Genomic DNA, 22,003 nt, shown 5'->3' with positions numbered 1-22,003 from the left:
CCGGGCGCGGCTCCGAGGCCCACCCCGCGGGGGGCGGTGACGGAAAGCCGGGCCGCGGCGGCTGCCGCTCCGTATCACAGCCCCCGCCCCGCACGGGGCGGGCCCGGCGGAGGGAGGCGGAGGCGGGCGGCGGGGCTCGGTGCGGCCCGGTGCCTCCGAGGGCCGGGGAGGCCGCGCCCAGCCCCGCAGGCCTCCCCGGGGCGGGCGGGCCGCCATGAAGCCGAGCGCAGGTGAGGCCTTGGGGGCAGGCGGAGCGGGCTGGCTGGGACGGGGGTGGGCACGGGGCAGGCGGGGGCACGAGCCCAGGCGAGACCCAGGCCCGACCCAGGCCCAGGTGAGGCCCAGCTCAGTTGAGGCCCAGTCGCAGGTGAGGCCCAGGTGAGGCCCAGGCCCAGGTGAGGCCCAGGCCTGGTTCAGGCCCAGGCCTGCTGGTGACCCGCTATCCCTCTGCCCAGAGGAGCCTGTGCTGCTGGCGGAGCTGAAGCCAGGCCGGCCCCAGCAGTATGACTGGAAGTCGAGCTGTGAGACATGGAGCGTGGCCTTCTCGTCCGACGGCGCCTGGTTCGCCTGGTCGCAGGGCCACTGCCTGGTCAAGCTGATCCCGTGGCCGCTGCAGGAGACTGAGCTGTGAGTAGTGCGGGCGGTGCTGTGGGTGTTGAGCTGATGGCCTCCGTGCCCTTTGCCCATCGCCGTTCTGCCGTTTCTCTGCAGCTGTAGGGCCTCGGAGCGCAAGAGCCACAAAGCAGAGGCGAAGCGGAGCCGGGCAGGAGCCAAGGAGAAGACTTTGGAGTGTGGCCAGATTGTGTGGGGCCTGGCCTTCAGCGCCTGGCCGGCGGCACGGCACCCTGATGGGGCGGCAGGGCTGTGCTGCCAGGTGTTGGCCACCGGCCTCAACGACGGGCAGATCAAGGTGTGGGAGGTGCAGACAGGTGAGCGGCTGTGCGGCGCCAGGATGAGGTCAGGAAGCACTCTGCCCTTGGTGGAGATCCTGCTCCGTCCTTCCCAAATATTTCCTGAGCTGCTGCTCCAGCCCAAGCAGAGTGTGGGTGTGAGGGGGACTGACGTGGCCGCTCTCTGCAGGTCATCTTCTCTTCAGCCTTCTGGGGCACCAGGATGTCGTCAGGGACCTGAGCTTTGCGCCCAATGGAAGCCTCATCCTGGTGTCGGCATCGCGGGACAGGACCCTGCGCGTCTGGGACCTTAGCAGGGATGGTAGGAGAGAGTGGGGATGGCCCTGGTGCTCGGTCACCCCTTTTTGAAACTTGTATTCCACTGTGGGCAAGGAGAGGGCACCAAGCCACCTTGGAAGGAGAGACCATGGCAGAGGGGCTCTGGGATGGTATTTGAGGTAGAAGTGGGCATTCTGGGACACAGCAGAGGCCTCTGCTCCCAGGCGGGACCTGAGAGCTGCAGGAAGGGGTTGTAAATAGAGTCTTAGAATGGCTGGGTTGGAAGGGACCTCACAGCCTCTCCAGACCCTGCCCTGGGCTGGCTGCCCCCCACCAAATCAGGGTCCGTTTGTGGCCTTGAGCACCGCTGGGAATGGGACACCCGCAGCACTCAGGACAGCCTGGGTCAGCAGCCCACTGCCCTCTGAGTAATGAATTTCCTTCTAACATCTCACCTGAATCTCCCCTTTTAGTTTTAAACCATTCCCCCTCCTCTAATCACACTCTGCCTGTGTAGAAGGTCAGTCTCCATCTTTTTTATAAGCTCTCTTCCAGTACTGAAATAGAGCACTGGGGACGTGCGTAAGAAATCCCCCAGCCCTGCATGCCTTTTTCCCTCTCGGGAGCAGAGCTAGGTGAGCAGTTGTGGCAGAATGCAGCTCTGTTCTTCCTGACTCGTTGTCTGCTGTCCCAGGGCGGCAGGTGCAGGTGCTGACAGGCCATGTGCAGTGGGTCTACTGCTGCTCCATCTCCCCTGACTGCAGCATGCTCTGCTCAGCTGCTGGAGAGAAGTCGGTGAGTCCCACAGGGTGGAGCCAGTCCTGTGTCCCACTGAATCCTGCTTTCCCCATGCAAGAAGGGGAAGGTGAGAGCCAGCCCTGGGAGCGCTCCCAGCTTCAGCTCCGCTGCGCCCCACAGGCACTGCTGTGGAGTATGCGGTCCTACACACTCATCCGCAAGCTGGAGGGGCACCAGAGCAGCGTGGTGTCGTGTGACTTCTCTCCAGACTCAGCGCTCCTGGTCACTGCCTCGTATGACACCTGTGTTATCATGTGGGACCCCTACACTGGGGAGCAGCTGAGGACTCTGCGGTACGGAGCTGGGGGCTGTGGGGACCATGCGGTGGGGACACAGGGGTGCTATGAGAGTTTGGTGGAGTTGAGCGTGGCCTTGATGCTGAGCTTGTTTTCCTCCCTGCAGCCATGTCCCCTTGCACTCAGCACTGGAGTATAGCAGTGATGTCCACACCAGCTCCCTGCGGTCGGTCTGCTTCTCCCCAGAGGGCCTGTACCTGGCCACGGTGGCAGATGACAGGCGAGTTAATCCTCTTTTGAGGTTTCCAGAGGGAAAGAGGGTTCAAGGAGGACACACCAATGCGCACCAGGGGCTTGGGGCATCCTAATGGGGAGCAAAATTCACGTGTCAAAGAGACCACTGCGCTCAGAGCCCTGTTTGTGCAGGGAGCAGCAAGATCAGAGCCTTGTCATCTTCCTGAGCAAAGGGCTTGGACTTGCACCTGTGTGCTGGTCTGTCATCCAGCTCAACTCTGCAGGGGTCGGCGCTTCTGCCTGGCTGCTGAGATGTCATGCTGGGGGGCTCTAAGTCCATGACAGAAAACCCTTCCGTTACGTGCATTCAAGTGGCCCCAGAAGCTTTGTTTTAGCTGCAGGCACTGCCTAGCATTGTGTCCTTTTCCCCTTAGGCTCCTGAGGATCTGGGCGCTGGAGCTGCGATCTCCAGTGGCGTTTGCTCCCATGACAAATGGTTTATGCTGCATGTACTTCCCTCACGGTGGCTTCATTGCCACAGGGTGCGTATATCTGCTGGGGGAGGCTCCAGGGAAACCAGCCTGGGAGCGTGAGCTGATTTTCCAGGATGGGGAGCGCGTGGGGCTGCTGCAAGCTCGGGATATTTGGGGCTGATTGTGCTTCCTTCTCTCTGTGCGGCGTTGGGTGTTTGCTCAAAGCCTTTTGGGTCTCATTGCAGGACCAGAGATGGCCACGTCCAGTTCTGGACGGCTCCAAGAGTCCTCTCGTCACTCAAGCACTTGTGCCGCAAAGCCCTGCGCACCTTCCTGACCACGTACCAGGTCCTCGCACTGCCCATTCCCAGGAAGCTGAAGGAGTTCCTCACCTACCGGACTTTCTGAGGTATCAGAGACAAGGAGGTGAGAGCCCTCTGCCTCGTGGTAGGGCTGGCTGCCCCGCAGAGCACCAGAGGCTTGTGAGCTGTGGGGCAGGACTTGTTGCTCCCCTCGTTTTGGGGCCGTCTGTGAACGTGGAGGTATTTTTTTGTGTAATAATACTAGAACCCAGCAAAAATGCTTGCAGAGTGCAAGGGGCACGGCACAACCTGGGGACAGCTCTGGTCCCCCTGTCCTCCTGCTATTTGCAAGTTTTGGGTCAGGTGCTTTTGCTTCCAAGTGCAATGTTGTGGGGTGAAGATTAGCAGCTGCAGTCTGAGCAAGTGTTTGTCAGTACAAATTTGGGGCCACAGCCATCCCTGACAACAGCACCCTGCGCCAGGAGCAGCCTGTACCTTGGTTCCTGGAGGGATGAGGGCTCTGCTGCTCTCAGGGTCTGGGCATGACAAACCTGAGCCGGTCTCTGCAGGCTGAATGACAGCAGTGACAGAATAAAAGATGATTCCTCACTCCTTCCCTTGTTGCTTGTAGAAGTGAACTGGGGAAGCCTGGCTGGGGCTCAGGGCCCCCAGCCCTCCTATGCTGCAGCTCTGAGTCAGTCAGAGCAGCAGATGGACAGTGGTGGGTGCTGGGGAGGATCCATCCTCGTGTGTAACTGTGAGAGCAGGACATGGCTTCATGCAGCCCCCTGCTTTCATTCCTTGGCTGCTTTTCCCACCCCCACGCCTGCCTGTAGGACTTGGCACTGAGCAGCTTGCTGCTGGTGTGCAGACCTGCTGTGCTGTGCATGCAGTGGGCCCGTGTGTGTGGCTTGCTGCAGCTGAGCTGGTGGCTGCAGGGAGGGCACGTGCAGCATCCCCTGTGTGTTAGCAGACTGTCAGGAGCCCTGGGCTGACCCAGCTGGTGGAGAAGCTGGGGAATGTCCTCAGAGCTGCTCCTTGGGATGCTTTCCTTTGCAAGCAGTTAAGCCTACAGAGCTGGTGCTTCCTTAGTGCTTCAGGTAGCGATGTGACCTACAAACCCGCATGCTACCATTGTCACAGGGGCTGTCACTGCACGGAAGTGCTCTGTCCCAGTGCAGCCTCCTTGCCTTCCTGTCTGAGCAACAGGGCGGCAAAAACCTCAGTCCCAGCCTGCCATGCTTGTCTTCCTCAGCATGTGAGCAGCTGGAGCAGTGCTGCCCTGCATAGGAGGGCCCCAGCAATGCTGCAGCCCGTGTGGGTGCGTGACAGCTGCTCCACAACCCACCAGCAGCGTGGTTAAGCTGTGCTGAGCTCTACAAGGTCGGCTGGGTTGTACTTTGAGTTCTTCCCCATGTGCTGTGGAGAGCAGTGTGGACCAAAGCCCAAGCCAGGAGCTATTTGCAATGGGATGCAGGCATGGGGGAGAGGCTCGACTTGCTCCTTTCTGCCATTGTGATAGGGGGAGGAAACAAAAGACCACTGCAACAACCTGCTTGGCTTCAGAGATATTTGCATTTCCCAATGAAGTGTAGACACAACGCTGCCTGTCTTTTGTTCCTCGGGCTGCATGCCTGACGCGTGCAGAAAGGAACCACAAAGCACACAGAGCAGACGTGGGGCAGCCCCTGCCCGACTCACGCTTCGGCCACGATCAGGTCCCTGGTGACCTGGAATGCTGCGATGAGGGAGCTCAGCTGCACCTTCTCGCTGGTGCCTGCAGCCAGCCGGTACCTGCAGCAGGAGGCACAGCCAGTTCAGCTGTGTGCACCAGCAGCATGGTGAAGCAAACAGCGCACGGATGTGCACCAGGGATATTGTCTCCCAGCAGCAGCTCGGCGTGTTAGGGGAGCAGCACCCCAAAATGTTTACTTACTCAATGTCTGCCATCTTGATCAGCAGCTGGATGCGGACTGAGGGTGGGAAATCAACTGCAGGGAGAAAGCGATGTGAATCAGTGCAGGGCTGGGAGCGGCGTGCTGGGAGCCGGCCCCACAGAACCCCCACCTCTGTGCACAAAGAGGTGGATCTCGGTGAGGATGTCCTGCAGAGCCAGGCCCTTCAGTGTCTTCAGCTCCATGATTTCTGATGGCAGGAAGTGAAGGGGCTCCTCACGCATCCCTGCACCACCCAACACCCCAACAGGGAGTGGAACCCTGCCCACAGCGCAGCACGAACCCACCCTGCCCCTGCCACAGCAGGAGGCAAAGAGGACTTAACCCCAACGGGGCTCAAACCCAAAGCAGAGGAGCAAAGGATACTGCGGTAGGCGGTGGAGAAGTTCTGGTTGAGCATCCAGTCGAGGATGTTGGCGATGTCAGCCTTGAGGGGGTGTCCTGTGCAGGTGTAGACGTTCTCCTCCGTCACTTTCCCAAAGGCCATGGAGGTGCTCTGAGGAAGAGGAGGAGGGAGGAAGAGCTCTCTGCCCGTGGGCCAACTGTGGGGCCTGAGGTGGCAAAGCGGTACCTGCAAGATGTTGAGGGCTCTGCGCATGTCACCGCTCGAGAGCGTCACCAGCGCCTTCATCCCATCCTCACTCACGTCCACCCTGGGGTGGGAGATGGGGCTGCAGCGCCTGGCCCTGGGGGGGAGCAGGGCACGGCAGGGCCCCCCATCTCACCCCTCCTCCTGGATGACGTGCTGCAGCCGGGGCACCATCAGCTCTGGGGTGAGGGGCCCGAAGCGGAAGCGGGTGCAGCGGGACTGCAGGGCGGGGATGATCTTGGAGAGGTAGTTGCAGATGAGGCAAAAGCGGGTGTTCTCGGTGAACTTCTCGATCACTGCATAAGAGCAGGGGAGAGAGGCTGGAGCCCGTGACTGCAGCCCTGTGTGATGAGGGGAAACCAGCAGTGCCACCCCTCACCCCTGACCTCGTCGCAGAGCATTCTGTGCATCCTGTGTCATGGCATCAGCTTCATCCAGGATGACGAGCTTGAAGCCTTTCCTGGGACAGAGCGAGATGAGGGGGCTTTGCTGCCAGCTGCCTCTCGGAGGCTGCAGGGCTGGGGGTTAATGGCACATGGAGATGCTTCTTCCCAGTGTGGAAGTACTCTGTGCACACTTTTCCCCTTTGGGCCAGCATCCGTGCTGCCCCGCTGTCCCCGTACTGCTGTCCTCATCTGCTTGTCCTTATCCCTTCCTCCTGCATCCTGCTCCTCCCCTCCCACCTCGGTGCCCCCCACCCACTTGAAGATGGTCCTGGTGCTGGCAAAGCTCAGGATGGGCCCTCGAACGATGTCGATGCCGCGGTCATCCGATGCATTCAGCTGCGGGGATGGAGATGGTGGTGGGGGCGCGGGGTTCCAAAGCTGAGCGCCCCCCCCCATCCCCAGGACCCCCCTCGTACCTCCAGCACCATGGAGCTGAACTCCCGCTCGCGGTAGAGCTGCCGTGCACAAGCCAGGATGGTGGAGGTCTTCCCGGTGCCGGGGGGGCCATAGAGCAGGAGGTGGGGCAGCCTGTCCTCACTGATGAACCGCTGGACTGGGAGGAGGGGGGGACGCGGGGACTTTGGGGGCCTTATGGGGCTCACGGGGGATTGGAGGACACAAGGACACGGCTGGGGGTAGGGGGCCTTGGGGAGGGAAGAGGGGAGGTTTGGAGGTATAGGAGCATAGGGGATTGGAGGGTGCACAGCGGCTTGGGAGGGACACAGAGGCTTGGGGAGGGCAATGAGGGGGCAATAAGAAAGTCGTAGTGGCTTGGGAGGGGGCACTGGGACTTGGGGGACACGGGACTGGGGGTGTTACAGGGGACCGGGGGCAGGGGGGGTTGGAGGGACATGGGGGGGGCGGGCACCGGGCATTGGTGGGGGCATGGAACTGGGAGGGGACACAGTGGCTTGGAGGGCTCGAGGGCACGGGGGGGGGAGGGAGGCACGGGGGAGATCGCGGGTGCTTGGAGGTGGGAGCAGGGAGAGGTACGAGAGGGGGCACGGAGCCGGGAGGGGTGCAGGGACTCGGGGAGAGCGAGGGGTTGAGAGGGGGCGCGGGGGGCTCCGGGCATCCCCTCGGCGGGGTCCCGGCACTCACTGGTGCTGAGGATGTCCCGGTGCGACACCAGCTCCGACAGCGCCCGCGGACGGTACTTCTCCACCCTGCGGGGCGCAGAGCTCAGCTCAGCCCGAACCGCCTCCTTCCCCCCCCGCTCCCCGTCCCACCGCCCGCCCCGCACCACGGCAGGTTCCTCCCGCACGGCCCCGCCATGGCACCGCGCGCGGCCTCGCGAGAGCGGCGGGAGCGCGGGAACGGCGCGGAGGGGGCGGGGCCTGGAAAAAAAGGGGCGGAGCCCGGGAAATCGGGGCGGGGAGCGCGGGAACGGGGTGGCGCGCCGCCGGTGGCGGGAGAGCGAAGGTGCGGGCGGGCGGAGGTCGGCGGGGCGCGGGGCCGCGTTCGGGCTGGGGGGCGCCGAAGCAAAGCGTGGTGCCGCGGGTGGTGCCGCACCGCTCCGCCTTTGGGCTGCTCCGTCCCCGCTCTGTTTCCTCGGTCCCAGCGTACGGCGGAGTGGCACAGAGGTGGCAGCGGCCCCTTCCTCCCCCCGCGGGAGCCGGGGGGGCTCTGAGCTCACAGCCGTGCAGGAAGAGCAGCCGGGCTGAATTAAGTAATTACAAGCTGCATTTGATATAAACTGATTGTGCTGAGCACAACTTCTGGTTAAGGAACGAAGCGGTTGATGTTGCTGAGTAACGACGCGCACATTTGGTCCATGTACAAAATCCAGACGCCGATAAAGAAGGAAATGAATAATTCCAGCTGTCCGAGGGGTCCAGCGGGGCGGCGCAGGGCTGCTGCTCCCAGCTCTGCTACCTGCAGCACGCTCAGGGCTGTGGGCAGGTCGCTGCTGGCTGTCACCTTTCTGGCCTAGCTGCATGCACTGCGTTCTGTTGTGCTCCACTCTGTTCGACTCTACTTCATCCCCATCCCTATCTGACCCCATCCATCCCCACCCCCAACTCCACCCCATCCCCATTTCATCCCAACCCCATCTCATCCCCATCTCCATCGCTGTCCCACCCCCACCCCACCCCATCCTCATTTCATCCCATCTCCATTTCCATTCCTATCCCCCATCACTCTATCCCAGCCCCATTCTCATCCCAATCCCATCCTTATCCATACCCCCATCCCATTCCCACCCCAATCCCATTCCATCCCATCCCATCCCCACCCCACCTCCTTCCCATCTCCATCTCTATCTTCATTTCCATTCGACCCCCATCCTCATTTTCATCCCATCCTCATTTTCAAACCATCCCCTCCCATCCCCTCCCATCCCACCCCATCCTCATTTTCATCCCATCTCATCCCCACCCTTATTTCATCCCTTATCCATCCCATCCCACCCCATCTCATCCCGATCCCATCCCATCCTCATTTTCATCCCATCTCACCCCCTTCCTTATTTCATCCCATACCCGCCCCAACACCACCCCATCCCATCCCCATCCCCATTCTTATCAGTCCCATCCTTATCCCCATCCCATCCTCACCTCAATTCTCATCCCAATCCCATCCTTATCCCTATTCTAATCCCATCCTACCCCAACCCCACCTCCTTCCCATCCCATCCCCATCCCCATCCAATCCCCATCCCAATTCCAATCCCCATCCCAACCCCCACCCCACCTCCATTCCATCCCCACTCCATCCCATCCCCAGCCCATCTCACCCCCCTCCCACCCATTTCTGAAGGGCACACAGCAGGATGTTCTGTGCCACGTGGGACCACCCCATCCCACCCTTTCCTCCCTGTGAGCGTAGCACCCACGTACAGCATCCAGTACAGATGGATGTTATGGGAAACAACATCTGAGCACAGAGAGCCGTTATCTCTGTGGTGGTTACTGAACGTCCCCATTAACCACAGGAGCCATCAGGAGATAACATTTCCCCATGTTTTGTTTTTCCTCCTTTTTTCTGCGCTCCAGTTAGTGACAGAAATTGCACTGCAGCTCAAACCCAGGCAATATTTCAATATTTGCCTTCACAAACTGCCCGCAAACAGCAAATGCTCACCCCTTACTTCTGCAGGGAAGAAAAAGACCTCTCCGATCCCCAAGGCCCCCGCAGCCCCCCCTCACGGTGCCCACTGACCCTTAGTGCCACATCTCCACGGGTCTGGCAGGAACCGTGACCCCACTTTTTCCCCTATTGGGAAAAATCAGCTCTGGGTGCTGGGAGATGGAGATGCAGGGGGCACGTGGGGCTGGGGAGGATTTGCAGCAGTGTGCCCCCCCCCCCATTACAGCAAGGCTCCCATTGCTGGAGGGTCCCCCACTGCCACCCCCCACTGCACCAGGACCTGTGTTGCACACTGTCCACCCCCCGTCATTGCAGAGAGATGCCCCATTGCACCAGACCCCCATTTTCACCATGACTCCCTGCTTACGTCAATCCTGTCTTGTACAAGGGCTCCCACTGCACAGGGACCCCCCTCCCCCCCGAATTGCACCAGGACCCCCGTATTGCACCCACTGCACCAGTGTCCCATATTTATACCATAGGCCTCCATGGCACTGTGCCCCCCACAGTCCCCCACATTACATCATAGCGCACAATTACCATGCAGACACTCGTTACCCCACAGCCTCCACCCCAAATATCCCATAATCCCCCCACTACATCACAACCCCCATTTCCCCATAGCCCCTCACTATCCAATAAGATTGCCAACACCCCATAAGCCCCTCTATTACCCCACAGCCCCCCATAACCCAATAACATCACCATTACCCATAGCCCCCTGTTACCCCCTAACCCCCCATAACCCAATACCCTCCCCATCACCCCATAGCCCCCTATAACTCCCTAACCCCCCATAACCCAATACCCTCCCCATCACCCCATAGCCCCCTATTACCCCACAGCCCCCCATAACCCAATACCCTCCCCATTACCCCATAGCCCCCTGTTACCCCCTAACCCCCCATAACCCAATACCCTCCCCATCACCCCATAGCCCCCTGTTACCCCCTAGCCCCCCATAACCCAATACCCTCCCCATCACCCCATAGCCCCCTGTTACCCCATTACCCCAAGGCATCCCACTGCCCCCTAGCCCCCCAGCATCCCACAGATCCCCTTACCCTCCAACCTCCCGTAGCCCCACATTATCCCCCAACCCCGTTTACCCCACAGCCTCCCACCACCCCATAGGCCCCCAATAGCCCCTTCACCCCATTGCCCCTCAACACCCCATAGGCCCCCCCCGGACCCGATCCTCCTCCCATCCTCTGCAGCACCACTCCCCACCGCTCCCTCCGCCGCTCCCCTCTCTCTGCGCCGCGCTCTCCCCGCGGTGCGGTGCGGTGCGGTGCGGTGCGGCGCGCATCCAACGCGCGGCCCCGCGCTCCCGGAGCGCGCCGCCCCCGCCCCCGCCCCGCCGCGCCCGGAGGAGGGGGGGGGGAAAGGCGGCCGCACGGACGGGCGGTGGGCACGGCGGGGCGATGCTGCGGGCCGGGCCCCGGAGGGGCTGAGCAGCGGGCTGGGGGGGGGGGCGGGAGGGGTGGGCGGCGAACGGGGGGGACGGCCGGGGGATCGCGGGGGGGCGGGAGGGAAGTGGGGGGGGGGGGGGGGGGGGCGGCGAGCGATGGATGAGGAAAACATGACGAGGAGCGAGGAGCAGCAGCAGCTGAGTTTGCAGAAGGCGCTGCAGCAGTGCGAGCTGGTCCAGAACATGATCGACATCAGCATCTCCAACCTGGAGGGGCTCCGCACCAAGTGCGCCGCCTCCAACGACCTCACGCAGAAGGAGATCCGCACCCTGGAGGTAGGGCCGGGCCCCCCCACTCCCCCCCCCATCTCTCCGTACACCCCCCATCTCACCCCTCCCGCAGCCGCCGGCTCCCGGTGCCGCCCCCCCCCCCCCCCCCCGGCCCCTCCGGGCTCCCCGCGGCGCTGCGGAGCGGCCGAGTGAGGCTGCGCGTTCTGCAGGTGGCCGAGGGGGGACCGCGGCTCCGGAGGATGCTCGGCCGCAGCTCCCGGGGCGCGCCGGGCCTCCTTCGTGTCACCGCGGTGTCCCCTCGGTGTCCCCCGGCCTGCGCGCATCCCCGCCGCCGGTACCCCCGCGTCCGACCCCGCGCTGCGTCCCACGGCCTGCCTGCATCCCTGCTGCCTCCTGTATCCTCGCCTGGCTGCGTCCCTTCGGCCGGGCTGCCTGATCCGCACGGGGCTGCGTCCCCGTGGCCTGCCCACGTCCCTTTCTCCAGGATCCTAAATCCTTATCAGGATGCGTCCTTGGGCCTGGCTGCATCCCTTCCTTTGGGCTCCTGTCTCCCCATCGGCGGCATCCCTTTGGCCTGTCTGCATCCCGGCCATGGGGCTGCAATCCCTATGGTTTGGCCACATCCCTTCCTTTGGGTTCCCAGTTCTCCATCAGCCTGCATTCATTCAGTGGGGCTGCATCCCTTGCTCCAGGCTCCTAATTCCCCACTGAGCTGCATCCCTTTGGCCTGGCTGCATCCTTTCCTCCGGGTTCCGAGCTCCCAGTCAGCCTGCATCCCTTCCTCTGGGCTCTCACCTCCATCAGCGATGGCCACAGCCCTTTGGCCAGGTTGCATCCTACCCACCAGGATCCTAAGTCCCTACCAGGCTGCATCGCTGTGGCCTGGCCGCATCCCTTCCTCCTGGTCCCTAAATCCTCACCAGCTGCATCCCTTTGGCCGGGCTGTGTCCTACCACGGGGCTGCAGCCCTATGATTTAGCCACATCTCATCCTCCAGGTTCCTAATTCCCTATAGGGTTGCAGCCCTCCCCTGAGCTCCTCCATCCCCACTGTGCTCTATCCCTTTGGTTGGATTCCACCCCGTGGCCCGATCTCATCCCTTCCTCCAGGCTCCCCATCAGGCTGCATTCTTCCCACTGGACCACATCTCTTGGCCTGGCCACATCCACATCACAGGATGGGAAAAAGACGGGGGCTGTGGGTGGGGGTCCCACAGGAAGGATTTTGGAGCGGTGGCAGTTTTGGGGCAGGCGGTGCAGGTTTATCCAGCTGCACCCGGTACGTCCCATGGCCCTGCGTGGGCTGGGCGCCGCTCCGGGGCTCTCATCTCCCTCTCACGGGTGGGACTGAAGGAGATGATGGAGGTGACAGATCCGTGGGCTCCTGGTGGCACTGTCCTGGGGTTCTGTTGGCATCGGTGGGGCCACGCGTGGCCCTGAGCCGCCGCCGCCGCGTCCCAAGGCCGTGACGCAGGTGCGGGGGCACCGCTCGGCTGGAGCGAAGCGGGGAGGCACTGCTGTGAGTTTATTTTCCTAAATCCTCGTTTCAAAGGATGAAGAGTAAAGCTGCTGCTCGTTTCTTGGATTTCGGGATCCCCGTGGCATCTGTCCCTGCTGGGGGAACAAGATAGGGAAATCCCACCGAGGGTCACCGAAGGGTTGGAGAGCCCTGAGCACAGCCTGCACCCCCGTGCAGGGGAATGGTGTTAAGGGGACGCCGCTGCTGCTGGCCCTGCAAGGAGAGGCACCTGGAAGGGCACCCCTAGGGGCAAGCATGCATGCGTGAAACATGCACCTATATGTCAAATGCATACGGATGGATAGAGCACACATCTGCATACAGGTGCCACAAGGCTCTGCTGCCCCCCAGGCGGCCCCCTGCTGCTGCCTGCAGCCCCGCAGCACTGCCCCTGCTCTGCCCATTGCACAGATGGAAAACCGAGGCACGGCTGAGCCCAAGGGGCTGCGCAGCGTCGAGGTGGCAGTGCAGGATTCCAAACGTTTGGTGTGGAGGTGGAGGGCACTGTGCTGCTCTTGGGACGGCTCCTTTACACCCCTGTGGGCCCAGGGGATGCTGCCGGAGCAGGGACCCACCTGCGCCCTCATTAGCACTAACGAAGCGCCTCTGCTCTCTCCAGGCTGTGATGCAGGTGTCCCCACCTGCAGCTCAGAATAGGTGCATCCATAGGGGATCTGCTGGTTTTTTTTTTTCCCATCAGATCCTGGTCCCATCCTTGCCCAGCTCCTGGCCCGTCCCTGTGACACTGGTGGCACTTGTGTCCTGTGTCCCAGCCCTGTCCCTGTGCAGCTCGGAAACCCCGCTGCTGCCCGTCCCAAGGGGAGGTGCTGGGATGGAGGTGCTTGGAGGCAGCGCGGTGCCCGGCTCTCCCCATGGCTGTGCAGCTCTGCGTGTGTTCCAGCCCTCCTGCAGGGACGGGGAAAGGTTTGTGCGGTGCCCACAAATCACAGCGCTGTGAGCCCCTCTGGGGTGGGAAAAAGGGCACAGTGCTCCCCAACCCCTCCTTGGAGGCTCTTGGAGGAAGATTCACTTAAGAAGCAACCGTGGGGAGCGCCCCAGCTCCGAGGGGTGATGCGGAAATCTCATACGACTTTCTCTGTTGGCTCTCCGTGGCTTTATTTCAGGCAGTAATGTTCGGTAATAACCTCAGACTGAATGGGGCTGCACCAGGGCTGGGGGTGTCACTCCGTGCCCCCATCCGTCCCACCGTGCGTTCCGTTCCCGACACGTCTATTTCTGGGGTGCTGGGCAGGGGCACAGCTCCATCTAGCGCTGCCGGCGGCGGGGAATCTCCCAGCTGGAGAGCAGAGTGGGAAATCCCTGCAGGCTCCCAGGGCTCTGCTCTACATTTCCCAGAAAGGAGGGCAGGCGCTCGGCGGCGTTATTTTGGGAGCTGAGCTTGTGAGTGCGATGGCTTCGCAGTGGTGCTGGGCCCGGGGAAGGAGGTGGGTGTGCACTGCTGCCGTGGGAAGGGAATACAGAGTGAGAGCTGGGATGCAGGGATGCTCCAGGCGTGGGGGGGGGGGTCGTGGGGTCTCTTTGCACTGATATTGGGTGTGAGTTGGGTCCGCAGGTGAGCTGCGACGGAGAAGGGCTGTCCCTGTCATTCCTCTCTCCTGCATCAGAGGGAACCTGCGGGGCGATGACCATCCATCCCTAGAGCGGAGGGATTTGGGGCTGGGGATGGAGCTGAGATAGCTTGATTTCCAGCCGGATGGAGTGGGAGAGGAGGGGGCTCCCATGGGGTTTTCCCTTGTCTCGCAGAGCAAGCTGGTCAAGTACTTCAGCCGGCAGCTCTCCTGCAAGAGGAAGGTGGCCCTGCAGGAGCGCAACGCCAAGCTGGAGGGCTTCCCCCAGCTCCTGCACTGGTTCCGCATCGTCGACATCCGCAAGGAGGTGATGGAGGTAGGGATGGGGATCCGTCCCGTCGTCTCCTGCGTTGGGGTGCTGAGTTGGAGGTCCTTGCCATCTCACATTCTGGGAGCACCCATCCCAGCATCCATCTTATGGGGATCCATCTTATCGTCTCCTGGGTTGGGATGATCCACCACATGTGCCCAGGTGGAGATCCGTGCCATCTCCCTGGTCTGAGGGATCCATCCCATCGTCCCCCAGGCTGGGGATCCCTCTAATCTTCTCCCCACTTTGGGGCCATCCACCATGTCTCCTGGTTGGTGAACCGCCCCATCTCCTGTGTTGGAATCCCATACCATCTCCCACACTGGGGGGATTCATCTCAGTTCCCAGCCTTGGGGCTCTTGAGTAAAATTTGCCAAGGAGAGACAATTGTTCCCCAGGATGGAAGCTGCCCCAGAGCTGTGCTTTTAGGCTATAGGATCAGCATAGCAAGCGCTGGTAGAAAATGGGGTGGGAGAGCAACGGGACCCAATTGTTTCACTGCATGGAGAGATGCTACAAGGTGGGATGGGGGGGTGCTGGCCAGAGCCCCCCATGGCTCTGCCAGCTGCGGGTGTGGACAGCTGTGCAGGACATGTCACACAGAACCCCAGAACCTCCCCAAATCCCTCCGGAGGGAATGGCTCCTTGATCCATACCCCAAAGTGCTCATTGAGCAGCAGATGCCCACGGATGGTTTTTCCCCTTCTTTCTTCCCCCCCTTGGTAGGAAATAGCCCCAGGGCAGCTGAGCCTGGAGGAGCTGCTGGAGATGACTGATGATCAGGTCTGTGAGACGGTGGAGAAGTTTGGGGCCAACAGTGAGGAGTGCGCCCGCCTCAACGCATCCCTCTCCTGCCTCCGCAGCGTCCATAAGTCTGGTGAGCAGGGCTGGTGACCTGGGGAAAGGCATCCAAAGGCTTGGGAGAGGGGGTTGTGGTCTGAAATAGGGAGAGGAGACCCTGTTTGGGTGCTGGGTACCACACACATCCCCGCGGTTGGGTACCAGCCATGTGGCAAGGAGGCTGATGGGGGGTGAAGGTGGGCTGAAGGAGGCTGGGAAAGCCCTGTAGCCTCTAAAGGCCCCACCGCGGAGCATCCCTATGCCGAAGCCTTGCTCCTGCGTGGTGGGAGGGAGGGGGGAGGGCTTGGAAGTGCGGCTGCGGTGCGGTGCGGTGCGGTGCGGCCGGGCGGTGGCAGCAGCGATCCGCAGAGATGCAGCGATGCTCGGGAGGGGGAGCTGGAAGGCGGAACATAGGGGTTGGAGGATGGAAATGGGGGAGTTGGAGGCAGAGGGTGGCAGAAGGGCGGGGGTCTCCTCCTTGGGGCCGTCTCCAAACCTCTTGGCATCCTTGAGCTGTTCGTGCTCTGTCTTCCCTCCCCAGGAGCATCCCTTGCAGGTGGGAAGGGGGCAGTTTGGAGCACCCCAGGCTGCTGCTGTCCCCCCCGGTGCTTCATTGCACCCCGGAGGATGGATCAAGCAGGGGGGAGGATGGTCCCTGCCCGCACAGGAGCATCCCAGTGGATATGGGGGGTGCAGGATGATCCCTGCTGGGGTTGTGACCCACTGCGGTGTCACGGCAGAGCAGTGAGGTGGGAGGGCTGCGGCCCAGCCTGACATTTCCTACAGAGCCCCACCGCCCCAAAGGACTGCTCCCCAAATCCAGCTCCTGCCTGGATTTCTGCCCTCTTCCCTTTGGCATTTTCCCTAAATCTCTCCGATATTTGAGGAAGGGCAGCAGCCCAGGCAGGCTCTCAGCCGACGTTTTGTTTAAACACCTTTGACTTTTAAAGCCCGGTGCAAACAAACGCAGCTTGACTCGCACCCCCTCCTGCCCTTTTTTTTTTTGGGCTGCACTCAGCAGAGGGAATTCCCATTTGGAAAACACACGTGAGCCCCCCGCTCAGGCAGAGAGGCTGAGAGTGTTTGCTGGAAGCTGCTGGGGGCTGCAGGAGGGCACTGGGCTGCCCTATGGGAGCTCCTGCACCAGCAGCCCTCCCGATGCCACTGAGGAGCAGAGTGCTGCCTCTCCATATCACCATGTAACATCTTGAGCCGCGGTGGTGGTCAATTTCTAGAAGCCCAGATTAGCTCTAATAAAGCAGCAACGAGGTGTGGCTGATAACCTTTTCCATCCATCTCTATTTATCGAGTTGTTCATTAGGGGCCGCTAATTTCCCAAGCCAATTCCCTGCGTGGATGGGGCTGGGAGGAGGAGGAGGGTTTCTCCTTCGTGGCTCTGATGGCAATGTGTTTTGCCTGGGTGGTTTTGGGTGATGGGGGACCCTTCTGACCCACGTGTGTGCTGGAAGGATCCCTGGGTGGCACACAGAGGGCAGCACATTGCTCCATCAAATCCAGCACCGACCTGGTTTTAACGTTACTGTGCTAAACAGTAGCATGGGATTTCTCTCTGCTGTGTGCTTGGCTGCAGGATTTATTAGCAGAGCAGGGCTTGAAGTGAGAGCTGAGCAGGGCCTGTGGATGGAGCTGTGAGCTGGAGTTACTGGGGAATGGTGCAGCACTGTGTTTGTGTGAGGCCACAGGGCGATGGCAGTGGGGACGTGGGAACCTCCAGCCCAAATTCTGCCTGCTGCAGGGGAAAGCTTTGGCTTTGGAGGGGCTGAGAGTGACTTTAGAAGTAAATTGAGGTGTGGGATGGGGTGATGTGAGGCGCTGGGCATCCTCATTTTGAGGCCAGCCTGCAGGGTGCACCCCTTGGTGTGCAGTGGGGACAGGGCTGGGTGCCATGCATGATGTCAGTGCCCACCTGGTCACTGTGTGCTGCTTTTGGGGAAGGAAAGGGAAGAAGCCACCCCGAGCTCCTCAGGGGTGCTGCTCCCTCGGTTTGGCATCGCCCCACACAGATCCCACTGGGTGGCAGTGTTCTTGTATGGCACGAGGCGTGAGGTTTTCCTACAGAGGGATTTGCATCTTCATTAACTTCATTTTCTGCTTCGGAACAATCCGAGAAAACCCATCACTCCCTTTCCCCTATCAATCCAATCCCAAAGCTGTTGCAATCCCAAAGCCCTCTCCTCCTTTATTTTACCCCTCTCTGAGCCTGAAGCAAAGAGCTCCCCTCAAAGAAGCTCAGTTAGATAAGGGGGCCGGCAATTAATAACCAAACAAAGGGATGGGGAGAGGTGCTTTTAAAATAAAGAGACGACATTTCTTATGCTGCTTGCCTTCGAGGCGGCGATCAAAAGCGGTCGGGCCGGGAGCTCAGAGCTGCTCCATCACTGTGGCACTCTGAAGTCGCAGCCGACAGCTCCTCACTCATCCCTGCACCGCAGAGACTGGTAATGAGGGGTTGAAAGGTGCCACGCTCCCTTTTTGTCGGTCTTTCCCCCCCTTTCGTTTCTGCAAACCGCACCAATACAAAGGGCTGAAATGAGACGGGGCTGTCGGAGCCTGGATGGGCTCTTTGTTCCCGGGGTGGGTTTGGGATGGACCCCTCCATAAGGGCTGTAGGTGGGATGAGGGCATCAGCAGGCTGCGAGTCACCCTCCCCACGGCTCTATATGTGCTCTGTCGCAGGCGGCAGCCTCTCCAAGCAGGACTGGACCATCCAATGGCCCACGACGGAGCCGGGCAAGGAGAACCAGCCAGGCTGTCCTCAAGAACCCGCCCCGTGGAGCCGCACGCACCTGTCGGCCAGCCCCAAACCCCCCGCCAAGTGCGCCCAGCACCACTGCCACGGCCCCCTCTACACCCACGTGGACCGCCTGACTGTGGAGGGCCACCCGGGGCTGTGTCCCCCCGTGGAATCCGGCCACCGTTCCCTGCCTCCCTCCCCTCGGCAGCGGCACGCCGCTCACACCCCGCCGCGCACCCCCAACATCGTCACCACCATGACGCCGCCTGGCACGCCGCCGCTGCGCCGCAGGAACAAGCTGAAACCCCCCGGCACCCCCCCACCTGCCTCCCGAAAACTCATCCACCTCCTGCCTGGCTTCACAGCCCTGCACCGCAGCAAGTCGCACGAGTTCCAGCTGGGGCACCGCGTGGATGAGGCGCACACCCCCAAGTAAGTGGGGTCACCCGTTAAGTCCCCATCCCTGGGGTCCCAAATGGTGAGCCGAGGGAGAGGCATGGAGATGTGTCAGAGTGGGGTTAAGGAAAGATTCTGCCCCAGTGGGAGCTGGGCACGGCACAGGTCCCCAGGGCGGTGGGCACGGCCCTGGGCTGCATTCAGGAGCAATGGGACGCTGCTCTCAGCCGTGGGCTTTGGGTTTTGGGTGGTGGGTTCACCGTCCCTGGAGCGGGGAGCTGTGGCACTGAGGGATGCGGGCAGTGGGTATGGTGGGGGTGGGCTTGGTGATCTTAGAGGTCTTTTCCAACCTTAGCGATTCTGTGATTCTTTGGGACCAAGGGTTGGATTTGGTGATCTCCACGGACCCCTTGCAGCTCGGGATATTCCACACTGCTATGCCTGGATGCAGTTTTGGGGTGCTCCGATTAAACACCTCGCCAAGGCAGGGCTGGGACCCAACGTGCAGCCGGGCCACGAGATCCAAACAGGGAACAAAGTCCTCCTCCAGCTGCAGCACGGCACATTTCCCACACCTTCCCCTGTCGCCGTTCCCGGTGCCTTTGCATCCCCGGCGTTAACGCGGCGCTCCGGCTGCTCCTGCTCTGCAGCCCGGTGCCGGCAGAGGCTGCTGCAGTGCTGGGAAGCGGACTTATCCCTGCCTGCTCCTTCGGGCCCTTTTAGGGAGCAAACCCCAAACCCTTCAGCTCTGTGCTGAGGTCGGGTTGCAGTGTGTGGCGACCCTACAGCCCCCAACCCCCGCAGCTGTGGCAGCGCTCGGTGCAAGCAGTGAGGGCGCCCATCCTCCTCCCGTATGGGCGGTGATGGATTTCTGCCTGTAAATGGGAAACTCTTTGGGAAATGATTTGATTTGGGTTCCTGCAAGGCGACGCTTGGGAAACTGCACTCCCCCTCTCCCCCGGTGCTGCTTTCGGTTCTCCTGAGTCGTTTGATCATTGCACACCCCTGGTCATGGTGACACGGCTTCAGGGTGAGGCTGGAGATGCGCACAGAGCACGAAAGCTTTCATCTGCTGCTTCCCCACAGGGACGGGTGAGGCAGGGAGTGGGGTGCCGTGACTTCTTTGTGTGAGCCAAGGGGGGCTCATAAACATCAGAGAGGGCTTTTATATCAGCACAGCCTCACAGCCCTGTCCCTCACCGTGTCCCTCTGCCCAGTGCCACCTCGGTTGCTGGGATGATTCCCCTTCGCTGGCCACCAGCTGCAGCCCAAGGGGAGATTAAACTCAATTAACAGAGGAAAGGGAACAAATATTGATAGGGCATCGGTGGGGTGCTCATCTGGGGGGTATGGAAGGATGGGGTGCTGCGAGACCCAGCTTCCCCAGAGCAGCTAGGAGTGCTGAGGAGGTTAATTTTCTCTAATGGCACTTAATGATTTTCAGGAGGCAACCACTAAATCCCGCTTCCTAATCCCATTAGTGCTCGGGGATGACAATTAGTGCGTTTAGGAGGCAGCTTCATTTCGCCCTGCCCTGCAGCAGCTGAACACGGCGCGGTGCTGCAGCCTGGGCGCTTTTCCTGCCCTGGAGAAAGGCCTTCATGGGCTCTTATCAGCTAATTCTCACCTTACGGCTGTGTGGTTCTGGGACGGTTCCTCTTAATGTCACCATTTTCACGACGTCCCACTCCGCTGTGCTCCCTGCAGGAGGCGGTTTTCCTCCTGACCTCAGCCCCGAGGATCACTGAAATGGAGCTTTTGGCTCCAAACAGTTTTTTTCCGACGGCACAGCCGTGCTTTCAGCACATTGACCTCCTCGTTACTGCAGGTGTAACCCCGCGCTGCCTCTTTGCAGACCCCCACCTGCTGGGACCCCCCCAGGGGCTGTCCCCAATGGGGACGGGCTGACCACAGCAAGGCCATGGGCTCAGCCTTGTCCCCATCGTGTGGCTGCTGCTTTCCTTTCTATGATAGCTGGTGCATTTGCTCACGTTTTGCTTCCGAGCTTGTTTCTTAGGGTTTAATCAGTTCTGGATGCTGAAGCTTTCTGCAGCAGGGGTTAAACTTTGGGAGCTTACAGCCTCCAGCTGCTGACCGTAACTCTGGGGCATGGAACATTACTCCTTGAAAGATCCCCTGGCTTCCATAAATCCACAATCCATAAACATCTCATGATTGGTCTTGAAACGGAAACCAAACATTTAGAGTGGCTGATAATATAATGCCCATTTAATACCTCATGAGTTCCACGGGCCATTTACATCTTTCACGGATAGTTAATGATTATTCATCAGCAAGAAAGCAAAAAAAAACACACCAAAAAGCCCCAAACACCAAACCCAACAAGCAACCTCAGAAAGCAAACAGACCGTGCAAGGTCTTAAAAAAAAGACATTGTCTGGGGAGAGAAAGTTGGGATGGTTCAAAGGGAGCCCAGGTGAACCCCTGCAGGTGTGTGGAGGGGTGAGGTTTGAAGGGCAAAAGGTTGGGAATTGCACTGAGGGCGTTTGTGCAGGTGGGGTTGGGTGTGCTGGTGGGGGAGGCAACCTGGGGATGGGCACCAGGCATTGAGGTCGGGTTTGAATGCTGTTTTTCACAGTCTGGGTGGTGCTGCCTGGACTGGCGACTCTTTGCCTTGCCTTTGTGATAGTTCCAGCTCTAACCTTCTGCTCATTTCTGTAGCACCTGGCCCTATGCAATGCTCACATCTTGCACCTCTACTGTGGGTGGTTGCTTCTCCATCTTGTGTAATAGAAAACCCTCTGAGAATGGTGCATCTCCCATGTTCCTTGCTCTTCCCTTTCGCTTTGCCTTCCTGCACTGGCTCTGCCCTGGGCAGCCCTGCTGGGGGTGATTATTTCTTCAACGAGAGCAAAAACATCCCCTCAAAAGTGCTGTGCTGTGCTGTGAGCACACTCTTTGCAGGATGTGTTGCTCAGGATTGTTGGCTGAGCATCTGCAAACTCATCCTGGAGCTGGAGCAGCTGTTCTTCCCCAGTGTTAGCCATTTTTTTATTGTATCCCTCAGGAAAAAGAGGATCCCTGTGTGCCTGGATTCACGCTGGCTCAGCCGTGGCCGTTTGTAGGGTGGGTTGAGGTAGGGCACCCAGGCAGGAAACTGAGAGCAGAGGGCTCCCACCCACTGCCCCCCTGTTAGGCTGCCCCTCGTTAACGAGTTCAGCAGTGGGTCATTCATCCTGCTGTCCTGCAGCCTTGCCATAACGATGTTTTCCCCTCACATCCATCCCAATCACCAAGCAGATCAATTATTTCCCGTTCTACATGGGCTGCGCTGAGGCAGCTCTTGTCTGGCACTGCTTCTTCCAGCCTTGGCGACGCACGTGGGCTTGTGGTGATGGGGACGAGCATCAGTGACTCTCCCTAAATGTACACACAGTCCCTAGGCAGTATCTTAAGGGCTGTGTTTTCCCTCTTGTACGCTACCTGAAAACTCAGAGACCATCCCAGCCCAGGTGCAGCAAGCAGAGCACTGCAGAGTGGGGACTGGGAGAGCCAAACGAGCAGCATCCCTGTTTCCAAATAGCCCTCCTGATTAATCTCTGTGCTTTGGTGGTGAGTCAGTGGAGCCGTGCACAGGTTC

At 60.5% G+C, this 22,003-nt stretch overlaps 3 protein-coding genes across 6 annotated transcripts in view; 2 read left to right on the top strand and 1 right to left on the bottom strand.

Annotated features, from left to right (window-relative positions):
• Positions 1-91: 91 nt before the first annotated feature.
• Positions 92-3,385, top strand: WSB2 (WD repeat and SOCS box containing 2). 2 transcript variants are annotated; one of them, XM_052689830.1, is made up of 9 exons: positions 92-230; positions 456-627; positions 712-929; positions 1,081-1,212; positions 1,864-1,964; positions 2,088-2,260; positions 2,370-2,483; positions 2,872-2,979; positions 3,156-3,385. In XM_052689830.1, exons 1-9 carry the CDS (start codon positions 215-217, stop codon positions 3,316-3,318), a joined length of 1,197 nt encoding a protein of 398 aa, XP_052545790.1. In that variant the 5' UTR covers positions 92-214; the 3' UTR covers positions 3,319-3,385. The 2 variants fall into 2 exon arrangements, with proteins under 2 accessions (XP_052545790.1, XP_052545791.1); XM_052689831.1 differs by lacking the exon at positions 2,872-2,979.
• Positions 3,386-4,768: 1,383 nt separating this feature from the next.
• RFC5 (replication factor C subunit 5) lies at positions 4,769-7,537 on the bottom strand. Its single transcript, XM_052689832.1, has 11 exons — positions 7,446-7,537; positions 7,304-7,368; positions 6,619-6,755; positions 6,459-6,538; positions 6,143-6,216; positions 5,893-6,052; positions 5,739-5,820; positions 5,534-5,663; positions 5,280-5,357; positions 5,149-5,203; positions 4,769-5,006 (listed from the first exon to the last, which is right to left on the bottom strand). Exons 1-11 carry the CDS (start codon positions 7,475-7,477, stop codon positions 4,910-4,912), a joined length of 990 nt encoding a protein of 329 aa, XP_052545792.1. The 5' UTR covers positions 7,478-7,537; the 3' UTR covers positions 4,769-4,909.
• Positions 7,538-10,849: 3,312 nt separating this feature from the next.
• The window catches only part of KSR2 (kinase suppressor of ras 2), a 49,680-nt gene continuing 38,526 nt past the window's right edge, over positions 10,850-22,003 (top strand). For all 3 annotated transcript variants that reach the window (XM_052689853.1, XM_052689851.1, XM_052689852.1), the window contains exons 1-4: positions 10,850-11,039; positions 14,277-14,417; positions 15,138-15,288; positions 17,949-18,438. In XM_052689853.1, coding sequence (XP_052545813.1) covers positions 10,860-11,039; positions 14,277-14,417; positions 15,138-15,288; positions 17,949-18,438 — 962 coding nt within the window. In that variant the 5' untranslated portion in view covers positions 10,850-10,859. The remainder of the gene's footprint in view (positions 11,040-14,276; positions 14,418-15,137; positions 15,289-17,948; positions 18,439-22,003) is intronic.

This window comes from Tympanuchus pallidicinctus, unplaced genomic scaffold (genome assembly GCF_026119805.1).
Source record: "Tympanuchus pallidicinctus isolate F22 unplaced genomic scaffold, pur_lepc_1.0 scaffold25, whole genome shotgun sequence".
NCBI lineage: Eukaryota > Metazoa > Chordata > Aves > Galliformes > Phasianidae > Tympanuchus > Tympanuchus pallidicinctus.
This window is presented reverse-complemented; position numbering and strand designations above follow the sequence as displayed.

What these genes read in the sequence shown, in the direction of transcription:
- WSB2 (XM_052689830.1), top strand. An exon ending in CCGCTGCAGGAGACTGAGCT is followed by an intron (nt 628 to 711) that starts GTGAGTAGTGCG and finishes GTTTCTCTGCAG; the next exon opens with CTGTAGGGCCTCGGAGCGCA. An exon ending in GCCACGGTGGCAGATGACAG is followed by an intron (nt 2,484 to 2,871) that starts GCGAGTTAATCC and finishes TTTTCCCCTTAG; the next exon opens with GCTCCTGAGGATCTGGGCGC.
- RFC5 (XM_052689832.1), bottom strand. Translation starts at nt 7,477, where the DNA reads ATGGCGGGGCCGTGCGGGAGGAACCTGCCGTG. An exon ending in TGCGGGAGGAACCTGCCGTG is followed by an intron (nt 7,369 to 7,445) that starts GTGCGGGGCGGG and finishes TGCGCCCCGCAG; the next exon opens with GGTGGAGAAGTACCGTCCGC. An exon ending in CACGTCATCCAGGAGGAGGG is followed by an intron (nt 5,821 to 5,892) that starts GTGAGATGGGGG and finishes CTCCCACCCCAG; the next exon opens with GGTGGACGTGAGTGAGGATG.